Genomic DNA, 22,310 nt, shown 5'->3' with positions numbered 1-22,310 from the left:
AGAACAGCCTAGCTCCATCCTCCCTGGAACCTCCTTTCAGGTAGTTAAAGGCTGCTATCAAATCCTCCCTCATTCTTCTCTTCTGCAGACTAAACAAGCCTAGTTCCCTCAGTCTTTCCTCATAAGTCTTGTGCTCCAGCCCCCTAATAATTTTTGCTGCCCTCCACTGGACTCTCTCCAACTTGTCCACATCCTTTTTGTACTGGGGGGCCCAAAACTGGATATGTTTCATATAAAATCAGCCTTCTCGTCATCCCTTTTTTCATGAATGATTTAGAAACAAATTTCATAAATATTAAATTTACCATATTCTTTCTCCTCTCCTTTTATTATTGATCTCCTATAGCACTGAGTTCAGCTGCCCTTCCTTATTATTGCAGGAGGTGGTGTTTGTCTTTCTATAAGTGGCAGTTCCTCAGCATGGTTTTAGAGGGTACTGTGATAATGGAATTACTGTCTTTCAGGTGGATATTGAACTGAACTGTGGGAATCCTTTGTGATAGAACCAAGAAAAATTTGTCAGTTTTTGGTTGGTTTAAAAAACCAACATTTGCCCAGTTTCACAGACTTTTGAGGAAGCACCAGGGATTTTATCACGATGGTGCAAACTACAAAACATGTTCATAATAGATGTTCAAAATGGAACTCTCAGAGTGCAAATCGAAATAAGAACTGTACCCAGACTTCTTGAGTTCTTGACCTCCATCCAGTCCTATGTTTAATCCATCATATCTCCTTGTTGATCCATAATAGATAGGAAGAGATAAAAAACGAAGAAAGCAGGATGAGTTTCTTGTTTGGGCAGTCTGAGAGTGTGATCAAGCAAGATATCTTCCTTCATCATTTTCTCTCACTGCCCACTTTAGGAGAGGGAGCTAGACTAGAAAACTCCATGATTTGCACACTCTAATTACCTCTGTTTCCACCACATTTGTCAATCTAAAATAATAAAATACAGATGCTGTTTGCTATTTCATTGTATGTTTCTGGAATTCTGCTGTTCATTTTAAAATATATTTGGTTCATTTTAGGTAATAGTGGATTCTGTAATTCAACCTTTACCTTTCTCAAAACATGGACTGTGTATTCAGGATACTGGTGCCATGTACGTCATTAACACGCCTGCTGGCATTAGCATTAAATGGGCTCATGTTACAGGCATTATAGATATACAATATGGCTTACATTCTAACACATCTACCAAGACAGAAGGACTTTGTGGTGAGATTATCTTCTTTATTAATATTTGTATTGTGTTTTGTTCTCAGTAAAGTTTTTTTTATTTTTTAGTCTTCTCTCATTTAAAAGTTGTATGATACCTCACTTCTTAATGCCACTGCCAACCAAGACCTATCCTCCATGATCAAATGTATTCTTAAAGCCCTTCAGATATGAAACTCTCATTAATTTTAATGAAAATTGTATCTGAGCTGGGCTTACAGGATTGGATCCATAATCTATCAATTAATGTTACTTCTGTTTAAAAGCACCTGTTTAATTATAATCATTGGAAAAGAAAACAAACCTCAACGTAAATAATGATCACTATATTTTATGTATTTATCTCTATTTGAAATGCTCTGGCTGCATGTAAAAATATTAATTAAATCTATTGAATAAAGGAGCCAAATTTTGTGCTCAGAAGAAACTGCCAAGGAATGAGTTGAGCTAGAGGCAGTGCATCCAATGGGCTTTGCAAAGGGATGCTAATTCTGGCAAGGCTTTATCCCCCTATTCACCATAAAGGAAGGAATGGCCTATTCTTTACCAATTCTTTACTTAGTTTTTACCAATTCTGTGGGTTTGGCTAAAAAACTGGTTCCCTTGCAGACACAGAGCCCAGATCCAGGCCTACGAGGGTTCCAGCTTTAATTCACAACTGTTCCTACTTATGGACAGGGCTTTCTGGTTTGCAGTCGTCAGAAAGAAAAGGCATAGGAAAAAAGAGCAAACCAAGGGGGAAAAATAGCTATGGTAAAACTATCTGTGGCATGGAGTTGGTGTCTCACGGTCCATTTTGCTCAATTTCACGGTCATAGGATTTTTAAAATAGTCAATTGCCCAGTTTCAGTCATTTACATCTGAAATTTCAGGGTAGTGTAATTGTGGGGGGGCCCGACCCAAAAGGAAGCTGTGGGTGGGGATCACAAGGCTATTGTAGGGGAGTCCTGGGATTGCTACCCTTACTTCTGCTGGCAGGGGCTCTGCCTTCAGAGCTTGGCCCCTGGACAGCAGCGGTTGCTCTCTGGCTTCCCAGCTCTGAAGGCAGCACCACTGCTAGCAGCAGCGCAGAAGTGAGGGTTACAGGGTATGGAAGGGTGGGTTACCATACATTCAGGTTTTCCTGGCAGCCTCCTGCCCGGGTCGGATGATGACAGCTCGGACTGCAGCCACTTCTCCCAGGTCGGGGGGTGACAGCTGGGGCTGGAGCATCTCCACCCATGTAGGGGGCTGTCCCAGCCAGCAATCGCAGAGCTTCTTGCAGCTGGGCGAGGTTCCTGGAGGTGGATCTGACACTGCTGTGGGAGCAGCCCCTGAAGGAGAAAAGGAAGTCCTGTCCCTCCCCAACCCAGGCCAGGACTAGCAGCTGGAGCCCGGCCCATGTTAGGCACCCCCATTTTTCCCCAGCTCAGCTGGGGCACCCCCATCCCTGCCCCTCCACTACAATAGCCAGATTTCATGGGGAAGATCAGATTTCATGGTCTGTGATGCATTTTTCATGGCTGTGAATTTGGTAGGGCCCTACCTATGAGGTACTTTGTGCATCCCTAAATCCATGTCATTACCAGACTGTTTGACATGAGATGCACATCAGCAGGTTAATAGGGAAGAGACATAAAAGTCAAGATTCATAACTGATGCGACCGATAAAATTGTTATTGACTTGAAACAGCGACTTCACTGTTAACACATTTAATTTGGATATACTTTAGCAGAGTGTAATGAATACTGATGTAGAAGCACATAAACACAACAGCTGCAGGAGAAATATTTGTTAAAACTGGGATCCTGTGATTACAGCAAAAGTGTTCTAACTGTGAGGACACTCTGCTTCCTCAGTTTCTGAAGAATGTGATAATTAACAGTTGCCAGTGCAGAAAATCACAGTTTGGAATAATTTAGCTTTGATTTTTATGTATTTATTTTTTTGCAACTCTTGTTTTCACATTTGGATTCACAGATCAAAGTTTTAAAAGCTCTCTTCTTCCCGCTAGCTCTTTGTAGTCAAATTCAAACTGACAAGGTAATATTATAATCCTAAATGTAAGAAGGATATTTTAATTGTTGTATAAGTACTACTCAATATCAGTCACAATGTAATTTAACAATTACTGCTTTATAAAACTAATGAATTTTATTTGAACTTCACATTGTTTTATTCTTTTTAAAAGAATTGATTTCATAATAATAGGCCAAACAAAGTAATTCCAAGACATAAAATATATAGTTTAAGCAAATGAAGTACTTAGAGCCAAAAGCTCAACTCCATGGGCTGAGAAGAGCAAAATGCTGTAGATCCAGGGGGATGAGGAAAGTCCCGGCTTTGGGGCATGCTTTACTTTTCTTCCAATCCCATGAAAAGCTCCTGTAGAAGCTGCTTGAGGATATGGATTCATGACTTGGGAGGGAGAGGTCTGAAGATAGGATGGCCCAGAGATCAGCTGCGATCTGCATTATGATCCTTCCAAGCATCAATTAATTTCAGAATTGATTAGTGTGGGTTCCCCTCCATTGTGTGACCTTGGTCCCCATAGGTGGGCTATGATAGTAGGGGACACCATATCACAAAGATTACTGCCATGGGAATTGAGGTGATCAGGGACAAGAATGGTATTATAGGGAATCCTGTTCCCTGAAGGAAGGAACATGTGAAATCATGGCCTCGTTGCAGTTAATGGCAAAGCTCCCATGGATTTCACCCTATAAATCGAACTTGTGACATTTTTGGTTTGCTGGGGGGAGTAATCTATGTAGTGGGAAATATGGACGTTATCTATCATCAATATACATGTATGTTATATCAGGAATATCTCAAGACAAAAATCATGCCTACCTGGACTTTAAAAACCAGATAAACACAAATTAAAAATCCATAATGACTCGAGGAAATTAAAAAGTGCTCTAGGGCCTGGGGAGAAAAGAAAACAAACAAAAAATTAGATGATGATAATAAGAATAAGAGACATAGGAACCTCAGCTGCCCATTCCCCAATCAAAAATATTCAAAGTCATCTTGGATGTTGAGCGTTCTGCTACTTATTTGCTGAAAATCAAACTCCATCCATAAAAATTCAAATTCTACCATTTTCTCATTGACTTTGAATAATATATAGTCATAGGAAGATATTTCAATCATTTCTAAATACCTATCCTTGAGTATGGAAATTGCATCTGTCTCTCTCCACACAGTATCAAATTCATAAGTGAGTAGTGAACATTGATCTTTAAAATATGCATCTTGCTGCACTGAGAAATCCAGTAACACAAGTATTTGTGGTAAAGAAGGCAATTTATTCGTTTAAAAAAATTACTTTTGATAACTTCTAGCGTTTAGAAATGTTGAGCTAAATCCAAATAATGTGCCAGATTATGAGCTCCTTCCTGCCAATGGTGAGTGTCACTGTTCAGGGCAATGGCACCTGTATTTCCCCTTAGTGGGTCAGCAAAAGCACCCATTCTTAGGCTTCTGGACTACCTGGCCATCACCTCTTTTGGGTGGAGACCTCCATCTCTCTCACTTCTGACTGGGGTTTCTCCAGCTTGGACAGTTCCCTGTGTTATTCCCAGCAAGGGACTCTACCTAAACAAGCCTGCTTACTTTCTATTCAGAGAGTTAACAGTGTAACGGCCCACAGTTATAAGTTACTACCCAGCACTTCTTGTGCAAGCCTAGTTTATTCTTAGTGTAAAAAGCACCACAGAAAAACATATTAAAACTATAAAAGCACCTGTACACATGCTAGTAAGTTTACCAGAGATCATCCCAATTATCTTCAACGTGGGTTCTGGCAGTTGAGTCCTTCATACCTTTCCAAAGGCGTCTCTTGTTATCACAAGTTCATACCAGCCTGAGCTCATAACTAGCACAATCATATGTTTAGTTCACTCTTTATATAATTCAGGGGTATTTGTTCTGGAGTTGCCAGGAGCAGGTTATTAGCGACAATTAGTTTCTCTCCCCAGGGTGTAGCTTCAAAAGAGTGGATTTCAAGTGCGTCATTTGCATTCCCCTCATCCCTGAGTATTTCCTAGGAAATTATTGTCCCAAAAATCCTTTGTAGTTTCTCATATCTCCGAGAGATTGCAATATCCTGGACAAGTTTACTGAATTAAGTTTAATATCTTTGGAGTTCATTGTAGTACAAATGCAAATATTTATGTACTATTGTGGGATTGTATGGAACTTTTTTAGCAAGAAGACAGGATTAATGCAATCTGTCACAGTATAAGTATACTGTATAAGTATTTTCATAAGCATGCTCAATTAAATGAATAATAGAACTTGGGGAGCTAGGTGCTATTCAGTGTGAGTAAAGGTGTCAGAATCCGGCACAATTTGAGTAAGTTTGCCATTCTGCCTGTGACATAGCCTTCTACCAGTTATATTCAGTTAATCCATGTCTGAGAAAGTTTTTAATTGATCTGTATGATCTGTCTGTCTTGCTAAAATATTGTTGATGTGACAGTGTACCCAATTCAAATTAAAACCATATGTAGGAAATTGTAATTGTTTTGGGCACACAGCTGCATGCAGTTGTTAATTCAATTGACCAAATATTGGGACTCTTGCAAATAAAATGGTTTACAAATGGATTTGATCCAATAGTAATATTACCTTATCATTTTCACTTTTCTTTAATTGAAGAACAAATGTGCTATATTTATTCATTAAATATGATGTGCTGTTTTAAGGTGTGTGCAATGGAGACCCAGTCGATGACCTAAAGATGCAAAATAGGACTGTAATTACAAATATGGAAGAAATTGAAGCATTTATTAAGAGCTGGGAAATTGAGAAATCGGTTGATGTAACAACCCGGAGACCAATAAGAAACTGTACTGAAGATAATTGCACCTACTGTATGGAGCTCTTAAACAGAAGAGCTTTTGTCCCATGTCACAAAAAAGTAAGTGCAAAGAAATAGGGAGTCTAAATAAATAATATTTTTATTATACATTTAATTAATCATGTTGCTTTTTGTATTTCACTTGTTTCCATGGATTAGATAGGACTGACTGAATTAATTCCATCTCCGTTATGCACCATGTAACTTCATATGGTCGCCTTACCTGCAGATCTCTGAGGGCTTGTCTTCACTGCATTGTTCCTTGAGCTATACCTCAAGTTTTGCCCCTAGCCCAACTCCCATCCATACACGCACATCTCTATCTTGAGCTAAGTGGTGGTGCTTTAAACTCCAGCTAGCTAGTCTGGGGGACAGGGGGTAGATGGGAATGTATTGAAACTCAAGTGCTGCTGAAGCTCGAGCTAGTAATGCAGTGGGGATGTAGCAGCATGAGTTACAACTATTCAGCTGCCTATGTAGCTTCAGTGTGGTCACCCTCACTGGAACTATCCTAACTCAAGTACAGTAACCTAGCTAACAATACAGTGAAGACAAGCTGTGAGCGTATGGACCCCCATATTAGTATGTCACTAATGTCATATAAAAGAAGATATAAAAGGCATCACTCAGAGAGATACCACAGCACCAGCCAAACACTGGCATATTGTTCAGAAAGTGTAATGTTTAGTGTGTGATCAAGAAGCATATTGCTTGGAGTGAATTTCTAGTGGTTCTATCAAATGCAATAGCATCTAATTCAGACTTATGGAAGCATCTGGTTCACAGAGATATTAGCCTAGTCACTCTTATATTTGAGTTATCCTTACAGTGTTTATTTTCAGGAGCAGTACTTCTAGTAATGACATAGTTCAGTACATCGGCTGCCACTAGAGGTAGCTGGTGCAGTGCAGGCAGGGTAGGCATGGTTTGCAGGGGAAGAGAAATGAGAAAATAAGAAGTCTATGGGGAAATATAACTGTACAACCTTCCCCACTCCAAAGGGTTTGCCTATATGGTGCACCAGGGGGGTGTAAATTGTAGAGTGCTCTAAAGTGCTGCTATCTAACTGCCCTATGTAGACCCTGTGCAACAGGACTACGTCAATGCACGCTTTTAGTGCACATCAGCAGAGTCTACACTTCAGAGTGCTCTACAACTCAGATGCCCCTGGTGTGCATATGTAGACAAGCCCAAAGACTTCTTTTCCATCTGGTGTTTTCTCAGAATAGAAACAAAGGTCCAGATTCCAGTTCCTGGTTTTATTTTTTTTCTTTCCTACCTCTCCTCCTCTGTGGTTTGTTCTGTCCTGCTCTGCCATTACCTGTGAGTCTGCTTGACTGTAGACAATTTGACTGCAGGAAGGAAAAAATAGGGGGGAGTCTTCGCTTTCTCCACTTTGATGTCTTCATCTTCTAGTAGTTCAGAGGTAGGTTGGGCAGTCAAAATACATAACAAAATCCTTGTGTTCAGAACACCGATTCAGGTTCCGATACCTTGGACCTTTGTGCTCCATTTCTGGGCTGCCTCAAAGTTTGACATGGTGTCAAAGCCATGAACACTTGGCTCAGCCAGAATGAAGTTTATTCTCTCATGTGCTCATGAAACTGGCAGAGCCAGAGAGCATGGAATATGTTGTGTGCTTCATAGAAGTTAAATGAAACAAAATTCAAAAAGTGAAGAAGGAAACTGCTGACGCAAAGAACTCTATGTTCCTGGGAAGACAGAAGAGACTATGAATACATTGGGGTTTGCTGAGATCTCATTAAGGGATAGGCGATTAAATGGAAAATGGCAAGCACAGGATTCCAATTTTTTTTTCTGTTACATAAGCTTAAGCAAAGATTAAAAAAAGGTTTTATAGGTTGGAATACACTTGAATGTGGACCTTATGACATTTGCACTCAGACAAAACCTGTGTACAAAAGTTTCGTACTCAGTAGTAGTAATCTATCCACAGAAGAATAATTTATAGAAGAAACTGCAGCAGAGTTTAATTGAGATCAATGATTTTTAACTGTTTTCTGTGTGGACTAGTGAGCATACAAAATTGAGGAGGGTGAAGAATAATAGACGCAGTGATCATAAAAAGCTATTGACTTCCTACCAGTTGGGGATTGCTGATGATTCTTTTCCTCTACAGTGGTAATATTTCTTGTAATTATTTAGCAACTTTAATTACAAAAAGCTGTTCTCATTAAATCTCAACTAAAATGTAATTCTAGGTTTCGCCACAGGACTTTTGTGAGAAGATGTGGATCAACAATACCTACTTTTGGAATTATGAATGTGATGCATTGTCTGCATATGTGGCTTTGTGCAACAAACATAATATCTGCATTAAGTGGAGGACATCAGATTACTGTTGTAAGTAAATAACGCAATTCTAACTCCAGACATAAATTCCTATCAGTGCCATGTTTCTGGTCCTTTATTCTAGCCAGCAAATTTTGTTTTACCTATTATTTTTAGAAGATTGGCCCTTTCAATCACAGCCTTGTTAAGTCATGGTAAAATTTCTTAATACACTAAAGGTATGCCTTCAGATAAATATGTTGTAGCTGAATTCTAATCTTGACTGAATTAGTCATGAATTTTCCTAAAGCACAATTTTGTAATTTACATTGCTAAAAATGTAGAAATATGCTTTTTATTATTTTCTCCTTTGAAAATAAGAAAATGATAGCGATGCTTTATTTCCTCTGTGTGTGTGACTTGTAGCTCTTGGTTGTCCTGATGGTCAGGAATACCAGCCTTGTGTGCAACCCTGTGCAGCCAAAACATGCCTGAATAAATGGTTCTATGAAGAATCCCCATGTTCCTATTTAAGGGAAGACTGTGTGTGTAAAAATGGAACCATTCTCCATAGAACAGACTCTGACCTCTGCATACCCGAAGAAAAATGTGGTAAGTAAAGCTGAGCAGAGTGGCTGAGTAGATATGTTAATATAACCCACTGACTGGTGGGTTATATTGACGTCTCATAATAAATTACATACCTTATCTCTGCCCTGTCACCAGGGGATGTGAATTTGTTACAGCGCCAGTTAGAGAGCTTGGTTTTTTTTAGTTCAAGCTGTAGAGACTCATGCTTTCCAGCTTTGGTGGTCCCTGGTTCAATTCCTATTGTTGGTCAAAGGGCCATTATGTTATTTTTGTGGTTCTACAACTTGTTCCCTCTCTTAGAGCATTCAGGAAGGAACACAAAGAATGGTTCCCGTCCTGAGTGGCTTTGTCCACCCTTTGTCCAAGAAATTTGTAATACGTGGGTGTTTTTGGGCCAGCAGCTGTTCCTGCCAGCTCGCTTTGGGGAGCCTAGGCTTCCAGACTTTCATGGCTTTTTGGCAGCCCCAACTCACCAGGCGGACTGCCCCAGAGCCAGGTTCCATTTTCTTGCATAGAGAATTTTAAAATGTTTGGTTTTCGTTCTGAATCAAAACAAAGCTAAACTTAGAAATATGGACATCGTCCGTGATGGTTCTAGTTATAATCCTATGTTAACATTCAGACTAATTACCACTGAGTTATACTGGTAAATGGATATAGTTAGCTCCAACCAGTATGTAAATAGAGTGGTGGTGTCTGTTTGGATCAAATGGTTTTAAATGCCCATCGCAGGTAGGAAGCTTAGGCTGATGTTTATGTTTGGGTGTTTTTGAGTTACCAATAGATTCAAGGAAGGAAGTGAGTTTGGACACTTACTCAGGGTTTGTGGCTCGGTGAGGCTGAGGTAGAAAAAATCAGGCCATTCAAATCTATGTTATGACAGCAAATGCCTCCCGAAGGATCTAAATGCCACGAGGCGGTATCAGAGAGACAAGGGGGTGGTGAAGGTAATATCTTTTATTGGACCAACTTCTGTTAGTGAGAGAGACAAGCTTTCGAGCCACAAATAAAAGTTATTACCTCACCCATCTTGTCTCTCTAATATCCTGGGACTGACACAGCTACAACTACACCGCATACAGTATCATTAGAGGTGTGACTTCTGATGTAACTGGGACCCAGACAATTCAAGACTGTAAAGGTATTTTGAATTTCTTCCAGAAGCAAAGAGAAAGTATGTGCAGAAACTTGAACTCTGGTGTTATGTACATCAGCTAATACCATTCAGGGGAGTTGGCATTCTATACCAGCTAGAGTTTCTGTTAATTTAATAGATCTGTTAAATTAGTAATTTTCAATGTTTCAAGCCCAAACATGTTTTAGAAAACAATGCAGACCTTTCAATTAAATACTTGATAAAACATTGTATATCCTTTTATGCCATGAGATTGTCCAGCTGACATGTTATTCAGGCTTGTTCTAGTCTGGAATAAATTTCTGCTGACTACAGGTCTGAAGGGTGTAACATTTTTCTTCTTTAGCATGTACAGATAATGAAGGACAGCCCCGCTCTGCTGGAGAGGTTTGGAATGGGTCCATTAAAGGGTGTTGTATGTATAACTGTTTGGAGAATGGAAGTGTTATTGCTATAGAACCTGAATGCAGTGAAGACCCACCACCAGTTTGTGAGCGGGAAGGTGAAGTTATTATTCATGTAATTGAAGAGAGGGCTTGCTGTCCAAAGAAAGTTTGCGGTATGTATGCAGCCCAACATATTTTCCATAACGAGTGCCAAGGAGGTGTTTAAACGTTTATTGACATGGATTGGTCTACAGGCAGGGTTCAGGGTAAAGCTTTTAGAAATGCCTAATTGCCTTAAGAAATTGATTTCTATTTTCAAAAGTGACTTAGGGTATGTCTACACTGCAGCTAAACATCAGAGGCTGGCCCATGTCAGCTGAGTCAGGCCCATGGGGCTCAGGCTGTGGAGCTGTAAAACTGCAGTGTAGGCATTTGGACTCAGGCTGGACCCTGAGCTCTGGGAACTTCCCCCATCCTGGGGTCCCGGAGCCTGGTCTCTAGCCCAAACCCAAACATCTACACCACAATTTGACAGCCCCGCAGCCCTAGCCCCATGGGCCCAAGTCAGTTGGCCCACGCCAGCGGTGGATGTTTAGCTGTAGTGTTGGCACACCCGTAGGCACTTAAGACCTGAAGTCTCACAGAAAATCAGTGGGATTTAGCTCCTAATTGTCTTAGTTACAGTTTCTAAGTCACGAAGGCACTTTCGAAAATTTTACATAGGCTAAACTCCCCTAAACAGTTTGCAGATTATTCCTATCTTGGAAGGGATGTGATAGAAAACAGGCCTCATGTCTAGGGTCACTGCTGAGCTTTTTCATATGAGACCATGGGCTTGTCTGCATGAACAATTAGATCACAGCAAGCTGGAGTGTGAATCTACCCTGCACTAGCCTGCTGCAGTGTAAGTACCTGCGTGGACCCTGTTGATGCATATTACTAGTTTGTTAATGTTCTTGGAGCTGGTCCCATTTCAAAGAGAACTTCGGCAAAGTGCTCTAACAAGCTGTTAACATGCAGGACCAGTTAGACTTCGGCAGGCTAGTGCGGAGTAGATTCACACCCCAGCTTGCCATGGTATAAATATTCCTTTAGGCAAGCCCTAAGGTAATTCTACCTAATTGTTGCACATTTTGTATTCTGTTGTGCAAATAATAAATAATGGTAATAACAGTACTGGCTATAGGCCCAAACACAGATTGTGGTCCCCTGGTGCTAGGTGTGGCATGTACATAGAGTAATTCACAGTTCCTGCCCTGAAGAGTTTAAAATCTACATAGACAAGACATAGGATGAGACTAACAACAGTTTTATACATGGGAGCCGAGATAGAGACTTGCCCAAGGAAACACAAGAAGACTTTGGCAGAGCGAGGAACTGAATCCAAATTTCCTGGATCCCATGTCCTCTGCCTTAGTGACAACACCATTCTTCCTCTTATACAGTTAGTTATTTTATTTTCTATTCCCGTCAGTGAGCTGCCAGCGCAGTAGAATGCCTTGCTAGAATCGTTATGATTCTACATCTTTGCACTACTGCTTCTTCTAAGTGAAGCATGCATTGGCACATTACTGGTTTCTCAGAAAGCAGCTTAGTGTCAGTTGATGGCCAGATGCTAGTTTTCTGTCTGTCCATGCTTCTTACCAAAAGAAGCATGCTTCTAGTATCTGACAGGTTAGTCAGAAGATGCTTTGATGTCTCAATGAAACATTTTTGTGGAGATAGAGGGCAAATCGGCTAGCTGACCTGGTATTTTCACTCTTTAGATAGTTCCCTGTAACCACTTGCCAGTTATCAACCAATGTAATGTCCAGTCACATTCATACACACAAAAATATTTGAATATGCCATATTTTTTTTTCAGAATGCAACATGACTTTGTGTAAGGCTATTATTCCAAAATGCAAAAATGGTGAAAAATTGATGGTAGGCTATAGCCCCCTTTCCTGCTGTCCACAATATCAATGTGGTAAGTGAAATATGGAGACAAGAATAAGAGGATATTTTCCATCCCTATATTTTCTGTGTTGATTTGTGCTATTCTGCCTGTATTAACAGATCACTATAAATAATTTAAGAGAGATGTTTCTATTCTGTTCCTCTGGTTGTTTCTACTCTGTTCCTTAGGGTTTATACTAATTTTTGTATCTGTTCTTTCTGTCAGTGTTGATTTACAATCAATTTAGTTTTGTTTAGATGAGAGAAAGTGAAAAAAGAGAAGTTAAGCAGAATAGCATCTTCTGTTTTAGGATTACTCATGTAACTTTTTATTAGAGATATTGACTTGTTTTTTATGTAGAATGTGATCCTTTAGCATGTCCCAGTGCTCCCCGTCCGGAGTGCAGAGAGGACCAATTTATTGTTGAAGCAAAACAGGAAGATCCTTGTTGTTTCTCTTATCTATGTGGTAAGATTCCTTTATTATATACCATTCTTGTGAGTAGACAGGATATTTTATGGCAGTGGTTCTCAACCTTATTTTTATTTGAGGACTCTCAAAAAAATTTTGAATTGAGGTGCAGACCCCTTTGGAAATCTATTGTCGTCTATATATAGTCAGTCAGTTTTCAGTCCAAGTCTTTCACAGACCTCTGAGACATAGTTCACGGTCGCCCAGGGGCCCACAAATCACAGGTGGAGAACCACTGTTGTAGGGTATCTACAAATAAGAAAAGACAAGTGTCTAGTTGCATACCTGATAATGTTTCCTGGTAATCCCATCACAGGATTGGCCTGGGCAGACTCAAAACTGTAAGTGTTCACTAGCAATTTTGGACCTTTATTCCTAGGTTACTTTTTTTAATGTCACTGCTGAACTGCACACTAAAGAAAAATACCATATCACACTCATGTTCAGAAATTGGACTTGTCTTAAAATATTTGGACACATTTCATTTATAGAATTGTGACCTTTGCCTTCAGTCTTCAGCTTCATAGATTATAGCCCACCAACAGCCATTTTTTCAGTTCATGTGGCAACAGTTTCTGAGTATAAATCTCAACACCAGTCAATGCAGTAGATACATACATCACTGTATAATTGCATTCAATTATCTATTTTTTGAACGTATTAGTCAATAAAAGTTTCTTAAAAAGCCAGGTGGCAGACAGGCACAGTAGAAGAATGTGGGTAGAAAAAAACTGCTGTATAACAACTTTCTGATGATGTATTTTAAACTTTGTATTTGGCTTATTCTTTTTAACTGTAGTTTGTGAATCTTGCATCGAGCCTGTTCCTTTATGTAATGAGGGGGAAATTCTCACGGTAGATCTTAGCACCACACATTCTTGTTGTCCTCATTACCATTGTGGTAAGTTCAGCTGCTAAATTAAGAAGTTTTATTGTATCTAATAAATATTGTATGCTGTTTATTTTTCTAGATGATTCAACACTTTCCATCTAAATTTGAATTTATTCAAATGTTAAAAATATAGTATTATAAAATGTTCAGTCTTGTATAATGTCCTCATTTATCACAGTATTCTGGTGTCCCTTTCATTTTTTTTTTTTTTTAAATTTCATCCTTCCTTTATGTTGTTCCTGTGGGCAGGGACTTAGACCAGGGTTTTCAAAAGTAACTAGTGTTAAGATCTGATGAAATGAGCAGCCAGAGAGAGCCATTTGCAGTGTACAACAGCAAATTTTATTGGTCCTACAAAGCCCAGGAACTGTGCTACGTATTTCTGAGTGACCTCTACTGGAGCCCTATTTAGTAACTATTTACATATATCTGAAGAGAATACTCCTGCAACATCTCTTCCTGTAAGGGACACTGAGTAATTTCAACTAACTTTATAGTCTTTCAAATGACTAGGCAACTTCACACGTCTTCCACTTCCTGTAATTCCCTTCTAAGGGACTTTCTACTCCTACCATTTGCCTTCAGGAGATTTCCATGCTGCTTGATTTTCTGTTGTCACCTTTGCCAGCTCCTGACGGTTACCAGTAGGTGAACTCCCCTCCCAGTTACCATGAGTCTCCTCTGACTCCACAGCTTAGTGTGTGTCTCGTCTGATTCAACCCTTGAAGGCAACTGCTCCCTGTTTGCTCATGGAAAATGATAGTTGTAGCAATGGAGTTGTCCTTATACGTTTATGCATGACCTCAGAGGCTACTGTGCACGATGAAGCTAACTGGAACAGTTTGGTAGCATATTGGTCTATAGTTTCTGTTTCATTTTGATCGGACATTGCAAATCTCTCTCTCATTTATTCCATTTCTTTTAGACACAAAGTATTTTGTTAAAGTATCTAAGATTTTAGTTACATCTTGCCGTTCTCCCTTTGCTAGGTGTAAGTGCTGGCAAATTAGGAAGCAGTCCTTATCCATTGCTCTATTCAGTGAAGCCATTCCAGTTGCTGTGCTTTCTTTGTCCAGTCTTGGAGCCACTTCACAGTGTGTCCTTAATAGGCTCTGAAGAAGTTCCAGTTTTCACAGATATCCCCATGCATTTGCATTGCAACTGGGAGCAGAATGTGGCTTATCACCATAGTTGAAGTGACTCGGCGCCTCTTGTCAGCCACCATCTACCGACACCTTATCTAGTAACTGTTTACAGATATACAGCTAGAACACTCTTGAAACTATTAGCGATTTTGGGTGCCTCAATTGCTGGGCATCCAACTTGAGTCACTTTGATGGAGCTAGATTTGCAGGTGATTGGCGTTCAACAGACTTTTAAAATGTAAACCCCTTTAAAGTGATTCAAATTGGGCAACAAAGATTGAGATAATCAAAATTGCTAACCTTTAAAACCTTGGTCTGTGTCTTTATTAGTCCCTTGGACAGTGCCAACCTTAACAAATATTAAGTAGTGATAACAACATTCTATGAAAAACCTTCAATGTTAGAATAGTTTATCTAAGGAAATATGAGATGAAAACATGTTGATCCATGTCATTTCCTCCTCTTTAGTTTGCGATGAGAACCTTTGTTCAATGCCTCTTCTGAATTGCACAACTGACATGCAGCTTGTGAAAGAAAAAGTTCCTGGGCTGTGTTGTCCAGACTGGCACTGTGGTAACTATTTTTCATGCTTGTACGAGTTACTTTTATTAATAAGTTAATGTATTTTGACTGATACACTTTTGTTGTTCTCTTCTCAGAATGTAGCTGTGAAAATTTTACTATCCCAACTTGTAAAGTGGTAAGCAATTTTCCTTTAGATATTACTAATAACAGCATTCAGCATTCTTATTCCACTCTATCTTTTGGTGTACTATTGTTTCTGTCGCTTTCTTGAGTTTGTCATCATAGGTTAAAGGATTGGGGCTACTAATACTACCTCTAATATATTTGTCAGTAAGTCCATGAATTACAAAATGGGGAGGTGTTGGAACACTGTCCCCTGTCTTCCAAATCCAGCTTGTAACCTCCTATTTTAGCTCTCGTGTTGCTACCATCAATTCACTGGAGAAACTTGATTTTGTGTTTTTTAAGAAGACCTCAATGAAGGGGGAGAAAATATAACCTTACTTTAATACTGACTAGGATCTACATGCTTAAAATTTTGCCAGTTACAAATTAATCTTTGTTATGGAAAGAAATCAACTTTATGAACATGCTTATTATCTAGAGGAATGTTGGCTTGTTTTGTTAATTATATATGCTTCCTATTAAAGATATTTAATATATTTGACCTTCGTAACGTATGAGAGTTGAGAGAGAGATTGTCGTCTTCTCTCATTTTCTTTTTGTTTTAAACAAAATAATTGCTATAACCTGGAAAATTCATTATCATGAATTATGTATCTCCAAACTATCACTGTGATGAAAGGCATAGTTCCCTATCATATGCGCTCCCTCATATGAGGAACATGTAATTCAGATATAATACAAAGAGTGCAATGTAGTTCATAATAGGCCACATTCTGAACCAATTGCAAGGGATGTAAGGTAGTACAGAATTTTGACAATACATTAAAGTCATGGAAGAGGTTTCAGCAGCTGCCAAAAGTGGTATTTTTTTATCAGATATACTTTTATTACTAAAATAACAGGATTTGTCGCTTGAAAGTATATCCAAAATAAAGGAAATAGAGATTTAAAAAATAAATAAACTAATTAAAACTGAGACAAGGTGGGTGAGTTAATATTTTTATCAGACCAACTTCTGTTGGTGAAAGAGGCAAGTTTTCAAGCTACACAAATTTCTTCTTCAGGTCAGTATTAATTAGATCTGATATTCAGCTACATTATCATTATAATTCCCACCAAAAGAAAGTGAACCATTTAGCTGTTGTTAACAGTAATGCATCTGGCAGCCATACATGTTCTGTCTATTGCAGTGGATTATGATTTTCTCTTTCTCAAAGCTTAGGCTGGAGTGGCAGCAATAGTTTTGTATGTTTTAAGAGAAGGGTGTCTCTTGTAAACCTTATAAGTCATGTTTGATGTTTTTGATGGTGAAACTGTTTCTTACTACACAGGGAGAAGTTCAAAAAATAGACAACAGCATTTACAGTGCTTGTGGATGCATGCAGTGTATCTGTGGTAATTTTTTTTCTTTTTAATTTTATTAATTTTAGTTTTACAGAACAAAAGTGCACAAGCAATGCAGGAATGGGCCTGTATAGGCCTTCTAAAATGGAAATGCTAAAATGACTTTATATCTACAGTGCATAATGTCTCAACGTTAATTCTAAAGATAGGCTGCATTTTTGTGATTTGCAGACTACATACATAAATATCATCAGATTAGAACAGGGTTAAATATTAGAGAAATGCAGAAAATATGAAGATTTACTTCAGCCTCAGGTCAGGAGTATTATTGACATTCTGTAGTTGTATGTTTTATAGCTTTTCAGTTTTTTTTAAAGCAATGCTATGTTGTAAGCTTGCTTCTTATTCCAAATACTATGAAAGGTCCCATCCCGAGCAGTTTAACAATTAAATTGCAAACCACGTGTAAAACATGGACAAACATCTTTTGTGTGTGCTGATACTGAACTACCAGCCCCAAATATGGGACTGGTGAGTGGGAAAAATCTCACCCACCCATCTTGGCGGGAGGAGGGGGAAATGTGCATTCTGTCTGCAGTCTGACCGCACTGTCCCCAAAAGGGAGGTTAAGGGGGGAGATCCCATGCCTGAGAAATGCTCTCCATATCTGTCTCAGTGGATTAGGAGGGATGTTATTGGTTGGACCAGAAAAAGAAATGTTCCAAGAAGAGAGGGGGAAGGTGGAATGCATATGCCCAAAAATGCCAGGGCTGGGCCCCTTCTTCTCCATAAGTTTGCGGTATCCCATTTATCAGCCAGCAGAGAAGAGTGAGAGCTGATTGGCTCCTGTGCCCCAGGCTGCTCTGGGTGTGACCGATCACCTGTTTATGGGATCATGAAGGCATTCTTTTCCCTGTTGAGCCAAAGTGGCAGAGATCTGGGGTGTTGTTTTGCCTTCCTTGCAGCATTGTGGAGGTGCAGTTGGAATAAAGAAAAATGCATTTGGAAATCTGATATTAAAGGATAATATAGGAATTTACAGTTGTCTCAGCTTGCAACTGGAATCCAGTATGGATTAAAAGCTAAAAAGGTTACCTCCCAGAGGTAAATGGCATCTGGGATTTTTGCTGGTAGACTTTGTGTCTGTAAGAAGGGGAGGCCTGAAGTCTTTGCAGACCAGGGTCCCCCTGTTGATATTCTCTGCTCTCTTTGCAAGGTAGGATGTGAGGTTTAGAGGACTTTAGAAGTGAGCTGAGTCCTAGAAGGTTGGCTGAGGGTCTACCTGGGTTCTTGGTTATATGGTGGGAGCCATATAACCAGCTAAATGCCTGGTGTGTGAGATGGGTGGGTGTATACCACTTCTATCCAGGTGTAAGTGAATAAAGGTGCAAGGTGTTGCTTAAAATCCATCCCAGTCTCCTTTTCATTTCCCTGCATGTCCTGAGCAACACACCACATGCTTGGGAAAAGCACATTGCCTCCTGCCTAGGAAGACCTCCCACAACTAAATATAGACCTCCATATATGGCATGTTTAAAGTGCAGAGGGCAAATTCTGCACTGATTTTAATCTCCATAGAACTCTATCAAAGTCAGTGGGATGCACTGGATGTAAGGGAACACAGAATTTGTCCCCAGAATAGGAAGTAAAGGGGCTTACTTGAACGAGCCCTAATTGCAGTAGTAAATTTCAAAATTGTCACAAGGTGCAGGAGCCAGCCCTAGTTGTTTGAATAAGATTTTGTTAACTTGCTTAATGGAAAACATTTTCCTGATGACCCACTTCTTCTTCTTTTTTTTTTTCTTTTTTTTTTTTTAAATTATTATTATTAGAAAAGGATGATGTGTGTGTATTCCAAGAAGTAACTGTGCTGAATCCTGGACAATCTATGATTCAGTATTCGGATGACAATCTTTGTTACACAGTACAGTGTTTACAAGAAAAAGATCACAGCACAGGATATCATGCCATGGATTTTACAGTTGTGAACTGCTCCCAACAATGTGAGGCTGTGAGTGTTTTTAAAATGCAATTCTGATGTAATTTGTGAATAAAAACTTCATAATTACAGATGATAAAAATTGAATAGAAGAGGCTTAACAATAGGTTTGTCCAGCAAGTGAAATAAGAACTTGAGGACTTGTCTTAATGGCAGTACCCTGGTGTTTGTTGAGTGGTGGCCTATGGAAATATTGCTTTAGTGAGTTTTTTTAATTTAAATTGTATAAGTACAGTTTTCATTTTGCAGTCTAGAAGTTGTCAGGAACAAAGAGGTTTTTTTCAAATTGCAAGTCTATGTTGTTTAAAAATAATACTTTACATGGCAAAAAGTTACAAGCTGCAGGTAAGTAATATGGGTATATTTTAGCAGGCTGTGTGTGAAGACTACACAAGAAACTAGAGAAGTAGCAACTTTGATGCAGAATTCCTCAGTTGGGTTACAGTTCAGTGGAAATGATATTTACGCTCAGGTCCGAGGTCTTTGCTCCAAAGCGTGTGACAAACAAGACAGATAAGAAATTTCATTAGCTACAATGATGACTGTACAGCAGATACACTTTGCCAGCTCTAGTGTTCAGGAAATTTAATAGTAAATGATAGTGCAGGCATGAGGAATAATATAGATTAATATTGAGGGATCTGGCTGGTAATTAGAATGCAGATGACCTACCAGTTATAAGTAGAAATGGACCTAACCTGCAAAATTTCAGATATGGATATAGATCCCTATCCGCTTTCTGAAAGCTCATGGAGTATTCAGATCTGGGGTTTAGGGTGTAGGGACCTTCTCTTAGGGCTCCTAGTAGTGCATTTCTTAGGGATTGTCTATATGTTGCTGCATTCTGGACTATGGGGCTGTGATTTGCAGAGCACTCTAAAATGTCACGCTCTAATTGCCCCAGGGAGATCCCTCTGACACGAACTAAAAGGTTCAGGACTATGTTAAAGTGAACTAGGTACCTTTTAATCTGTGCCAGCAGGGTCTACGTGGGGCACTTACAGTGCTCTCCAAATCACACCCCTGTGGTCTGGACTGTCATGCTGTGTGGACAGCCCTTAGTTGTAAAGAATTTAACCTCTTAAATGTAGAAATTAGCTTATTTCTACTAGCGTATTTTAAACCATTCCTCCAACTACCTTTTCTCATATATGAACATTGTCATTTGAGAGGAAGACAGACTTTTGCAGGGCACTCTACACGGGGTTATTCCTGAAGGCCACTTAGCTTATGTAGGAAGGAAACAGTTGCCCACTTATTTAGTGATGCTTCTCCTGTGAAGCATATGTGTATCCCATAGTGTACATATAGCAAACCAGTTTGTTACTTGGGGGAATTCAAGAGACTGATCTACAGCAATTGCCAATAAAAAGTCAACAATTAATAGTGGCATAGTATGAAGAACTTTAATTTGAGTCTTAGCTATCTTAGAAACAAAGGGTAAGATCCTCACCCCTGCTCCAGTCCTTTTAGGCCATATGAAGGGCCTGGAGCAGTGTAAAAGGGTCCTAAAAGCCCTGTTTTCAGTCCAGGGAGGATTCCCTTGTAAGGCTGCCTTCCAGGGACCCCTTCATAAGTGCTGGTGTAGAGGGTATGCCAGGAGGCTGCGTTAGGGGCAAGAGAGGTGTGTTGAGTGCAGGGCCACAGCACTGTGGAGATTTTGGGCAATGCTGCAAACCGTAGAATGTCCCTGGGAGGCTGCCGTAATAACCTGGCCTCCAGGTCTGTCTAAAGTATGCTCAGGATACAAAGGTTGCTTAAAATCATCTTAGTTCACCTTCTCAATGAGCTGCAAATTCCTCTTAGAGCATAGGATATTCTTGGTGGGGAGCTGTCTGCTTTGGGTTCATTTTCCTAGCTGTTTTGACAAACTCCCCCTCTTCGTTATCTTTCCAGGGCACATTGTAAAGCTTATTGAGTTGTTCAGGCTTTTTCTTGAGGGAGGTTGCCTGAGAGGGTTGAATTTCTTTTGTAGGGAGTGGATGAAGATGATTTTTGTAAATATTGAACTTCTCTAATTTTGTTGCTTTTGGATTATTATTCATGGTTCCAGAGGCTGCACTGGGCACATATTGCACAAATTTAAGTAAAAATAGTGTTTTGCCATGGGGACACTTTCCCTTTGGGAATGGATTCCTATTCCATGGTGTCACTTTTTTACCCGTTTACATAAACTTAGAATTCTATGTTATGTTATGTGTCGTTTATTAAACTCTTAGAAATAGAGATGGGCCTGAATCAAAACACCAGATTGTGTCCCTGCCTAACACTTTGGAGAATTTGGATGGAGATTCAGATCCAAACTTTGCAGCTTAGGATCATCTCTGTTGAGAAAGAAAACAGACAAGGAAACCAACACACCAACTTACAACTACTGACTTGTATGTTTAAAAAAAAAAAGTTCATTTCATTTTTGTTTTTTTACCAGCATCAAATATACATTCCTTCGTCCAGTCATCATGTTTGTTGTGGAACCTGCCAAAATGTGTCTTGTGCTTTCTATACTGAAAATGGAACACTAGCTGTACATGAAGTAAGTGCCTCTGGACAGCTGGAGGAAGTAATGGTATCAGTAGCACACATGATTTTATTCAGGTATCTGACCAACATCTTTTAGCTGGCTGTTGTATTATCGTTTCTCACATTCCTACTTGTGGTCTGTCCATGTGGGCAGTTTTGGTATTCAATATAGCTGAATCCACATGGCTGTCTGTCATCAACCAGCAAATAGAGAGGAGCAGAGAAGTTGAACTAAACACTTGGGGCTAGATCCACAAAGGAACTTAGACACCTAAATTGGCAGTTAGGCATGTAAGTCCAACATTTAAGCATCAGTGAGATCCTGAGAATACTGGCTTGGCTGCTGCCTAATGCTGTAGGCACCTAAATTTCCTAGGCACCCGAGTTTCTTCCAGTAAAATCCCATAGCTGCCTAAGTTACCACCACTGGGCGTGCACAAAACTGCCTGACTCTGCTGAACAGCTTGACACACTAGCTGGTGGCTAAGCCCTGCCAGGATTCTCAAATTAGACTTTACCCCCCTTGTCTGTGGGACCCTATCAAGTAGACAGTCTGAGAATGCAAAGATTGGTTAGGCCAGAGAAAGAAAAAGCAAGAGTGACACTGTAGCCTAGTGGTTAGGCCACTCCTCTGGGATGTGGGTCACCTGAGTTCAAATTCCTGCTCCCAGGAAAATTTAGTTATTTATACAATGTGTAACAGTTTGAAGAGGAGAGATTGAGAGCACCTCCCACCAGAATGCCCAGTAGCTCAGTGGCTTACCTCAGATATAGGAGACTCAAATTGAAGTCCTGCTCCAAATCAAGTGGAGCAGGCGTTTGCAAACAGGTCTTCCATGTATCCAGGCATGTACCCTCACCATTGGGCTATTGGCTA

General features: G+C 39.7%; 1 protein-coding gene across 1 annotated transcript in view; it reads left to right on the top strand.

Moving 5' to 3' along the window:
* OTOGL (otogelin like) overlaps positions 1–22,310 on the top strand; it is a 129,191-nt gene that overhangs the window by 92,489 nt on the left and 14,392 nt on the right. Inside the window, exons 41-53 of the mRNA XM_067559109.1 lie at positions 1,032–1,221; positions 5,914–6,128; positions 8,291–8,432; positions 8,787–8,972; positions 10,433–10,645; positions 12,337–12,441; positions 12,772–12,879; positions 13,682–13,783; positions 15,388–15,492; positions 15,579–15,619; positions 16,902–16,965; positions 18,747–18,925; positions 21,342–21,446. Of these exons, the coding sequence (XP_067415210.1) occupies positions 1,032–1,221; positions 5,914–6,128; positions 8,291–8,432; positions 8,787–8,972; positions 10,433–10,645; positions 12,337–12,441; positions 12,772–12,879; positions 13,682–13,783; positions 15,388–15,492; positions 15,579–15,619; positions 16,902–16,965; positions 18,747–18,925; positions 21,342–21,446 (1,755 nt within the window). The remainder of the gene's footprint in view (positions 1–1,031; positions 1,222–5,913; positions 6,129–8,290; positions 8,433–8,786; positions 8,973–10,432; positions 10,646–12,336; positions 12,442–12,771; positions 12,880–13,681; positions 13,784–15,387; positions 15,493–15,578; positions 15,620–16,901; positions 16,966–18,746; positions 18,926–21,341; positions 21,447–22,310) is intronic.

The sequence above is a fragment of the Emydura macquarii genome, unplaced genomic scaffold (genome assembly GCF_026122565.2).
Source record: "Emydura macquarii macquarii isolate MOO-44397 ecotype Brisbane River unplaced genomic scaffold, CSIRO-AGI_Emac_v2 contig_2205, whole genome shotgun sequence".
NCBI lineage: Eukaryota > Metazoa > Chordata > Testudines > Chelidae > Emydura > Emydura macquarii.
Note: the sequence above shows the minus strand (reverse complement) of the source record. Positions and strands in the feature narration are given on the sequence as shown.